General features: G+C 49.6%; 1 protein-coding gene across 1 annotated transcript; it reads right to left on the reverse strand.

Annotated features, from left to right (window-relative positions):
- Positions 1 to 3,829: 3,829 nt before the first annotated feature.
- Positions 3,830 to 7,483, reverse strand: FASLG (Fas ligand (TNF superfamily, member 6)). Its single transcript, XM_009892817.1, has 4 exons — positions 7,091 to 7,483; positions 6,667 to 6,712; positions 4,716 to 4,769; positions 3,830 to 4,224 (listed from the first exon to the last, which is right to left on the reverse strand). The coding sequence occupies exons 1-4, from the start codon at positions 7,481 to 7,483 to the stop codon at positions 3,830 to 3,832; spliced, it is 888 nt and encodes a 295-aa protein (XP_009891119.1).
- Between the last annotated feature and the right edge of the window lie 2,245 nt (positions 7,484 to 9,728).

A 9,728-nucleotide genomic window follows, 5' to 3' on the forward strand; every position in this document is an offset into this window, starting at 1 on the left:
CTCCCATCTCCACAGATCTGTGAGCAGCAGCACCCACCGCACACCAGCCCTGCTCGTTGCTCATCCTGCCTCACTCTCTGCTTATACTCTGTCTCTCAGAGCTCACTGGGCATCCCTTTGCTTCCACTCTGCTTTTGCCATAGAAGCAGCAGTGATCCTACTCATACAGTCCTTTCTATAATGCAGTCCCTTCTACCACCTTGGTTACAGTACATACTGAACTTTCCCAAGGATTTTACGGCGTTAGAATGCTGCCCTTCCCTTTCTTCCACTGGGGTAGGTAAATAGGATGCAGCATCTGATACACATCAGCCACAAAAGAGGTCATATATCTGTGAAGCACCTCGCTGTGCTTCGCCACATAGCATCACAAGTGTTTCTGTGTCATGCAGAGCCCTGATTTGGCCAGCTGCACACCCAAAGGCACAGGCATCTCCTGGAAAGGGTTCAGCTGACCACAGGAGTTGTCTATGTGCCTGCAAGGCACCCGCTGGCTCAGTGCTGGCCACGTCCCTCACCTCAGGCTGGATCACAAAGGAAAGCATGCCTATGCCTAGGAAGAAATTACATGAACCCCAGAAGACCCCCAGCCAGTGGGAGCAGACCCGAAACCTCTTATCAGGAGGTGATCTGGGCTTGTCACTTCTTTATCAGCCATGTTCTCCACAGAGGAGAGCCTCTCTGGAGCCCTGGAGCCCCAGACCCTGGGGTACCTCCACACATGGCCCAGGCTGCTCCATCAGGAGAGAGGAGGTCAGCTCAGACCACTGCAATCCAGAAACATGACCTGCAGGTAAGAGTCACTTTTCCTCAAGACAGAAAAAACCCAAACATCACAACAGCCAGCCCTGCTGATGGACCTGGGATATCCTTTCTAATGCCGAAACCCTTCCCTTGCTGAGGAGGGAACAAAATACTTGATAATTTCAAAATAAATGTCAATGATTTGAATATTTTTATTAAATAATTTTAAATGTAGTCCAAGAGCTATTAATAACGGCAACAGTAAATGTTCATTAAGTATTTAATGGTAACAATAAGTACTTCACTAAATGGACAGCTCATTGCTAAACAGATGACTTTATTAAAGCCGCTGTGGCACCAGCAGTCTACAAATAGATCTGTGTGGTTTGAAATGATATAATACTGTCGCAACCTTACTCTGAATCTTTATGCAGAGCCCACAAGCTAAGCAGAGGATTCACTCTGGGCAGTTTAGAGTGATATTTGAGGAAGGGATCTCAAAGCAGTAACACGTGTCTTACTGGCAGCCGTGCTGCTGACTCAACAAAGTCACAGCTGCTCCCTGACTCCAGAGCCAGCCTAGCAGCACCTAGCTTTAAGGATGTCCACCTCAGGAGATCCCAGCGCTATTTGTCACATGATTGTCCACCCCACTGTGCCACTGTCTCTGAAACGTGCAGGTCTGCGCTGCCTTTAGCATTTTAGATTAAAGAAAAACCCTATCAGATCCTTGTCCCCTCCTGATGTGCAGCAATAGCGACTGCTGCATCCTGTCCCCAGAGCTGACCACATTCACAGTCCAGATGAGTTACTGTGTGCTGACATAGAAACCTTTGGGAGCTTTCCAGCCCTTCACCAATACAGAACTAGCAGAGAGCGTAACCTCAGCCTGAGTTTCCTCTGGGCACGGAATGCCGTCTCTCTCTCTCTCTCTCCGAGATGCTCACCAGTAAATAAAGGAAGCAATGTGCTCGGCTAGCTTTGCCACAGAAAGAGCTGCAAGCTTGCGGGCACATGCACATGCCCACTCCCCACTTGCATGTCGCATCCCTAGGAAAGCAACACAGCACAAACAGCCATCAGAAGAGGACAGCAACTTCCAACCTTTCCTGGCAGGGTCTGTCTGGATCCAGCACCTCCATCCCCGCACTACATGGTTTGCCCCTCTGATACTAGGAGGGGATGGGGGCGGTGAGAAAGCATTTATCAAGCAAAAAGGCCCCAAAACTTTGACCTTTTGAGGCATTTTCCATCCTGAGAAATGCAGTGGAAATACCTGAGTGCAGCAACAGCTGTATGAGCAGAGGGATGCAGTGTTCGCTTCATGCTGGCTGCACCAGTAGCCCGTCCACTTCTAAGTTTTGAAGAAATAGGTTTCCCTGAAGCAAGCAGCAGCAAACCACAGGCCACACACCACCGAGCTGAGAGCAGCACCGTGGAAAAGGAAATAAATGTTGTGGGCTGCTGAAGAGCCACTGTTCACTGTGACCAACATCAGAGCTGCAAGAAAGCTGGACCACAGGCAAAGATGATGATACACCACAGCTGCATCCTTTGTGTACTGCCTGGTGGAAATATGGCAGACAGCCCTGGGACAGACACCAGAGTGAGCAAATGGTGTTTTTTTTTTTTTTAACACCAAAGCACCACTTCCTTTCCTTGCCCATCGGACTGCCATGTGTGAAGTGCTGCTGGGGCCAGAGAGCATACAGAGGAACATGGTGCCTTTGGGGACAGCCATGCTTCTGTTCAGCAGCGTCTGGCTCCACTCAAGCTCAGGCCCATGTTTTGAGATCAGTTCCCTTTGTGATGGTCAAACAGGGCTTGGGCTGTCTGGTCTGTGCTGCCCCCATCACACCTCCCTGATCCCCAAGTCCCGATATTTTGATGCTGGAAACCCAAAGCTCCATGGCCGAGACCTTGTGCCCCACCATGCAGACAGCAAAGTGGGGTCAGGCTCCCAGATTTATGCCATGAAGAAGGAGCAGGGTGCTGACCCATGATCACAGAGGCCTTCAGGGCTTTGGCCATTGTAGAAGTCCACTGCCCCAAATGAGGAGACAACAGTGTTACTTTACTAAAAAAAAATATACCTTTATTTACCATTTGTGTTTTGCTCTGGAGAGAATATCCCATGACAAGGGGGCCAGCCAAAGCCATGCCATTGATGGTGGCCAACACGGCCCCACCTGCACCATGCAGGGGGTGGCAGGACCATATCTCCATGGGGCACCCTTATGCATCAAAAGGGTGGGAAGGGGGCTGGGGATGCTGCTTTCATGTAGTGCCCCACTGTCTTCCATCGTCATCTTGTTCAGATCCTGTCAGCAGGGCACGTGGCCTCCCCACCAGCCCCACAACCACATCACAGTCATGGTTTCTTTCCAGGGTCAGGACCCCCTTCAGGGCACTGCTTCTTCTGGCACATTACTTGCAAGGCAGTTGGGATGAGTTAAATAAAGGGGTTGGGGGACACTTTCTGGGATGGGAACAGTTGATAACAACGCAAAACATATCACACATAAAGAGCCAGCTAGCACACAGGTGCCTGTCGTACAGCAGTCAGTGCCAAGTGCCCAGGCAGGGTGGCCAGCCACGATTTGGGGAGGGCAGTTGAGGCCTCCATGCTACTTGTTTCCACATCACCGCCTATGGTGTGGTGCAGCACAGCTCAGGCACCCACAGCCCTGGCCTGAGGAGCCTCCTTGATGCCCACCAGCTGTCTCCACACGCCTTCTGGCCCAAGCTCACTAGGACCATGACACCATCTGAAGCCCCTGGCACCAACATCTTCTCAGGTAGCAAGTAGTGAGTTTCAACAAGGTCTTCAGCACACTATGTTTTCAGTTTGTTGGTTTTTTTTTCCGAGGGGGAAAATATGCAATTTTCTTCAGGTTCACACAGTACAGCCCTGTTGCTTCCAAGCCTTTATCAGTTGCTTGAGCCCTCTCATGCTGAAGGCCAAAATATAGTTTATTGGTGGGCTTAAAGGTACAAGACCCTTGCTTGGCCACTGCCACCACACCCCTCACGTACACATAGTGTGCATGGGGGTAGCTGCTAGCTACACTCTAAGCAGCACCATTTAAAGCTTAAATAAGCCAAAGAATGTCTTGGATTCCTCAAAATTAACCAGAGCGATTTTGGAGACATTGACATGCAAACTGTCCATCTTCCTGAGCTGGAATAAAGCCCCTAGGTAGCTTTTCCGGGCCCACGTTTTCTGACTTGTACAGTAGTTGATGCCTTTGTCCTCCATCAGCACATAGCTGCCTGGAGAGGTCGGGTTTTTCTTGTAGACAATGTGGGTCAACATCTGGTTGCTGCAGACACTGCCCCGGAAGAACACATTGGAGTACACAAAGTACAGGCCAGTCTCATTGATGACAAGGCCCTGATCACGGTACTGAATGCCGTTGGTGAAGGCATGGCCGGAGATGGGTTCCCACTCCAAAGGGAGGTTCTGCTGGGCAGGGTTCCCTGGAAGCCAAAACAAGAGAAAGTGCAGTAAGTACAAGAAGTTGTTGTGACATGGGCTGTGACTTGAGGAATAAACACGCAAGTTAACTGTTCTCCAAGCCCTTGTCTTCAGCATGGAAAGTCTGTTCTGACCTCACACTGGTGGGAGCTCTCACCTTCACCTTGCTCAACACTGGCTGCTTCTGGCAGCTTTCTGCCCTGTGTATCCCGGATACAAACCAAAAAAAAAAAAAAACCCAAAAAAAAAAAAAACCCAAAAAAAAAAAAAACCCAAAAAAAAAAAAAACCCCAAAAAAACAGAGCCCTCACTGAAAAGCATAAATGAGGGGGGTGGAGTAACTTTCCACTGTTAGAACACACTTATTACCAAAGGAAAATAGGATAGCCTGCACGTGATGGGCTCCTCACAACTACAACCATGCCACCCTCTCACCCCAGCCATGTCTGCCCTATCCCCTGTTCCCACATCTTGCTGGGCCCTCAGCACGTACCTGTTAAGTGTGCTGCCTTCCTTGCTTCATTTTTCATTGACTGTTCCTTCTGTCCTGCACAAAAATAGGGAAGACATTAGCCATATGCTGCATGGAGAAGCCAGCTGAGAGCGCAGACGACAGTCAACCACATAGCTGAAATGGGGCAGATTCAAAGCAGCACAGGACACATAAGCATTATGGCTTAGTGTGGTGAGGCAAACACTGCAGGACAATAGGAGGAATTAAAAAGGAAGAGTTGCAGCAAGAGATCCAGATGTGATCAAAAGCAAGAGGAAAGAGCAAGGAGAGCTTTCATCTTAAACCGGCTTGGTTGGTGAGCTCAAGCAGAGGCCTCTCACTCAGGGTGTGAGAGAGACACTACTCCCCCTTTACCCAGCATCTCTGGCCCATGCCAAGGTGACTGCTCATGTCCTGTCATAGACAAGCCTGTTCTGTTGCCACCCTCCAGTTCAGCCCTGCCAAGGGCTGATGCACCCATGTCAGTGAACTTCTATCTGCTGAGTACCAACCCTCCTTACAACTAAATCAGAGAAGACACTTGAGACATCCTGCATACCATCCCACTGGCCAGGCAGACCTTGTCCTCAGAGAGGCAGAACACAGCTGGGAAAATTCTGCCTTCTCTGGAGGGCTTAAGTCCCCCTTGGAGAGATGGGACAGTTAAGTGGCTTGGTATTTGGATGCCATCCCACTCCATTCTTCCCTTCTTCTCAGCATCTACTTCCAAGTATCATGTTCTCAGATTTTAGAAGCAGCCTTTTCTTTTCTGGAGCCAATTAAATTTTCCTCTCCTCTCCCCTTTCTATTTTACGCTATTTCCCTGGCCTTATTTTTTTGTTTGTTTATCCATCCCCCCCTCAAGAAATTCAGGGTTACTATTTAAGACTTATGTTCAGCTACTGCTAAAGTAGCCTGTGATCAGACCACTGAGCATCCAGTTAAAGTGACAGTTTGCCTTCCCATAAGGAATAGATTACAAAATGTATTGATATGGGAGTTGATGGGAAGCAGTACTACCCTTTCCAGATAATTTTGCTATTTCCAAATTTGCTGTCATTTAAGTATCAGAACAAACTTGAAATGAAATTAACTTTCCTACTAACCAAAATCCTCAAGGGAAGAAAAAAAAAGTGTTTTCAGATCTAGCAAAAGTTGTCAAGAGAGTTGACTATTTCTTTCTGACTTGGCCATCTTTAAAAAGGGATGTCCTCGCTGATAACATTAACATGGAATGTAAGAGTAAAATGGAAGTTTGGAAGTTCGAAATATGATTTTTAAATTGTTCCATTCAGATTGAAACTCTTTGGGGTTTTTTCCTAAATGAAATTGAGAAAAATTGGCAGGTTCTTGTGGAAAGTTTCAATTTCACTGAAATGACATTTCTAAAAGAAAAAACCCACATACAATCAGGCTCTTCTCAACTAGTTTTGGCTGCAGTAGGACTTTGTACCAAAATAATTTAGGAAAAAGTTGTGCTCTCAAGGGTGGGAGTGAATCCCCCACCCCCAAAGAAAATGAAACCCTCTGCATCCTCCCAAAATCTTAAAAGAGTAAGGCAAGGAAGAAGTAACACGTGCAGCGCCTGTCTCCGTTCTCTTCTTTCTGCTCATATTGTTGCTATATATTAGGACAGCCAGAAACTCACTTTTACAGCAGAGTAGCCCCAGTACTGTCACCCCACTGGGGCTGGGAGGCCCCCAGGTAGAGGCACACTGTCCCAGAAACCTGTGGCTGACCCCTCTAAGCACTCCAGCAGGCAGGGTGCAAGACCCCATCCCCACACCCCAGAGAGAAAGCTCTTTTTCCAGCCAAGCAAGTGAAATCAGGACCTTCAGAGCATCGAGTCACAACCCTGCCTTTGTCCCCTGATAAGGAGAGGGAAGAATTCGACAGGAGCATTCACACATGCTAACACGGAGGAGTTCCTCCTCTACTTGCATCAACTCACCTATGAGTTTCTCCAAAGCTGGAGGGATGTGTTCAGTGCTGGCAGACTGTCAAAAAGAGAAGAGCCACAAGCTGTTTTAGCAGAGTGAGACCATAAGGGCATCATCTAAAGCACCCAAGGACTGTCTTCGACAGTGGCTAATCCTGCAGCTCGCCATGAGCACCCAAAGTGCTAAGAAATATACAGGGGGAGAGATCTTGCAGCACTCAGATACATGAAGACATCCCGATCTATCAGTCACCAACAGAGCAGTCTCCCACACTAATAAGCAACCCCACTTACACTGGCATGGCAGACATTTAAATGCCACTGGCCTGCCCCTTGGGGAGTCTTGTACCACCTGAGCATCTCAGACCCAATTTTAATTTTTTTCTTTTTTTCCCTGTGTCCCCAGAGCCCCTTTGACCAGCCAGGCAGACCTCACCTCTCTGAGTTCAGCCAGTTGCTTCTCCAGGTGGAAAATCTGGAACATGCTCAGCCCCACTCCAGCAAGGGCTAGCAGAATCAGCAAGGAGATCACTAGGAAGCCGGTGCTCCTCCTTTCCTTGTTGGTGTCCCTTGGCTTTTTCCTCCGGTCAGGCACTGGTGGTGGGAAAGGAGCAGTGGGGGGTGGCGGGGGGCAGGAAGTACTTGCATTGGCACAGCCATCCACCCAAAAGATCTGGGGGTACACGTAGTTCAAGTTCTGCTGCATGGCCGGGAGCGGGATGGACTGGACATGCTTGGTGCGGTCTTCCATATGGCAGCCAAAAACTGCCGGGGCTGTCCCAGACTGAGCCTTGGGGGAAGACCCAGCTCTGCCTTTATACGCCTGCATCACTCCAGCAGTGAACACCCGGCTCAGATGCTGCAACTCTATGAAAGCCTCAACAGCAAACCCCAAAGAGCTTCCGCCCTCAGCTACAAGTTCGGGGCACCCGCCTGCTCCTCCCACACTGAGGTATCACACGCACACACACAGCAGGACCAGCCCAGTGGCAGACTGCGCTGTACAAAACTGCGCTCAGTGGCCAGGCTCGGGAAGCAGGTGTGCTCGTGGGGCACGCAAGGGCTGCGCTGGCAGTCAGGGGCTGAGTAATCAGCCCTGCGCACACCCACAAGCCAACCACCCTTTCCAGCAGCCCACTCAGGCAGAGGCAGTTGCTTTTCCATCGCGGTGCCCTGGACCACAAGCAGAGTAAAAGGAATGACAAAACCTCTGGCATCCCGCACAGGAGGGGAGAGGCAGAGCTGACGACTCCTCCCCTCGGCAGAAGGATGAAGACCTGATCCTGAGTGCAGCTGTGGGTGCTGGGGAATTGCTTCATTTCACACAGGGCAAATTACTTACTGCTGTCTTGTTGCACATCCCGCCTTTTCCTTGGCCTGCTCCATAGGGCACAGATCCCAAGTCACAAAACACTGGTCACAGACACCATCCCACTGTGATAAAAACCGAGCTAACCGAGAAGAGGCTGGGAGCACACTGTCCATGCTGCAGCCTCAGCAGAGCTGCCCCAGCGTTAACAGCCCAAGGAGAGCTGGCTCAGTGAGCTGCCTTCACCCACACCAAATCACTGCAGAGCACTGGCCAGGCTGAACCAGCAGTGTGCTGTAACACGGGAAACACACAGCACCTTGGGGTGCAAGCAGCCTCTTCTGGCAGCTTCTGCTGCCCCTCTTACCTTTGCAAATCTAACTCCAATCCCACAGTCCTCTTCCAGTACCTAAAGGGGGGCCTACAGGAAAGACGGGGAGGGACTCCTTATCAAGGAGCATAGCAACAGGATGAGGGGTGATGGTTTTAAACTGAAAGAGGGTAGATTAGATATTAGGAAGACATTCCTTGAGGGTGGTGAGGCACTGGAACAGGTTGTCCAGAGAAGTTGTGGATGCTGCATCCCTAGAAGTGTTCAAGACCAGGCTGGATGGGGCTTCGAGCAACCCGGTCAAGTGGAAGGTGTCCCTGCCCACAACAGGGGGGTTGGAACGAAATGATCTTTAAGGTCCCTTCCAACTCTAACCATTCTATGATTCTATCCTGCAGACGCCTTAGAGAGGGAAGGGCTATTTGTTGTCTCTTCAGGACAATACTAAGCACTGCAGCAGGAGCTAACCTGGCTGAGTAACTTGTGATTAATGCATGGGGTAGACACTGTGCTACTCATCTTGGTAGAATCTCTTGCCTTCCAAGAAAGGATCCAGAATCCCAGCCATGCTGAAGGACCTGAACTTGTAAGAGCTCATTACAAAATCGTAATGAAGAGGGACAGGGACATTTCCATTCCTTAGTTTCCAATTTCTCAATTTCCATTCCTCATTGACTGCAGATTTCTAAGCGAGATTTTCCCAGATTTAGAGGTGCAGAAAAGCGATTATAAACAGCAGTTTGCTCTTCCATTTTACAGACCTACATTGAAGTGTGTATTTGTATGGGGTAGTGATTAAAAAAAGGAAATGCTTAATACAAGGACAAACTGGAGATTTGTCTCCTCTGTGGCTGAACTTTGGCTTTGATCTTGAACATGAAACCAGGGGTCTGAGAATAGCATGCTTTAACAACATATGCACACTTGTTTCTCCAAAGCAAGGGCTCAGCTTTGCCTCCAACCACACCAATAAGTCAGACTTGTCCTCAAAGCCTTGCCTGCGCCACCAGACACCCCACTGCTTTTTGAAGATGTTCACCACAGCCGTTTGCTGCAGCAATGATCCGCAGCACAGGAGGTTTCAGCAACCTGTCTGGCTCTTCCTCGTACTTCTAGGTTTCTGACATAAGACACAAAAGCAACATAAATCCAGCTCCAGCGGTTCAAGCCTGGTCATGCTTACCCTCGCTCAGTCCTCTCTCCATCCCAGAATGGTACTCCCCAGCCAGCCTGAGGACAGGTCCTCATCCACTCCTACGATCATCACAAAGGAGGGTCTCACAAAGGGCTGGGCTCAGCTCCATACCTCCCATGCCACGTGGTGAAGTCCAGCCTGCTGGCCAATGCTGGGCATGGAGAAAGAGAGATGCCCTCAAGGCATGGGGAGCCTTGGAGGCAGCAGGAGGGTTGGGCAAGCATCTCCTGCCAGCACAG

This window comes from Charadrius vociferus, unplaced genomic scaffold, assembly GCF_000708025.1.
Source record: "Charadrius vociferus isolate BGI_N301 unplaced genomic scaffold, ASM70802v2 scaffold39, whole genome shotgun sequence".
NCBI lineage: Eukaryota > Metazoa > Chordata > Aves > Charadriiformes > Charadriidae > Charadrius > Charadrius vociferus.

What these genes read in the sequence shown, in the direction of transcription:
- FASLG (XM_009892817.1), bottom strand. Translation starts at nt 7,483, where the DNA reads ATGCAGGCGTATAAAGGCAGAGCTGGGTCTTCCCCCAAGGCTCAGTCT. An exon ending in AGCTTTGGAGAAACTCATAG is followed by an intron (nt 4,770 to 6,666) that starts GTGAGTTGATGC and finishes ATTTTTGTGCAG; the next exon opens with GACAGAAGGAACAGTCAATG. An exon ending in GAAGGCAGCACACTTAACAG is followed by an intron (nt 4,225 to 4,715) that starts GTACGTGCTGAG and finishes TTTGGCTTCCAG; the next exon opens with GGAACCCTGCCCAGCAGAAC.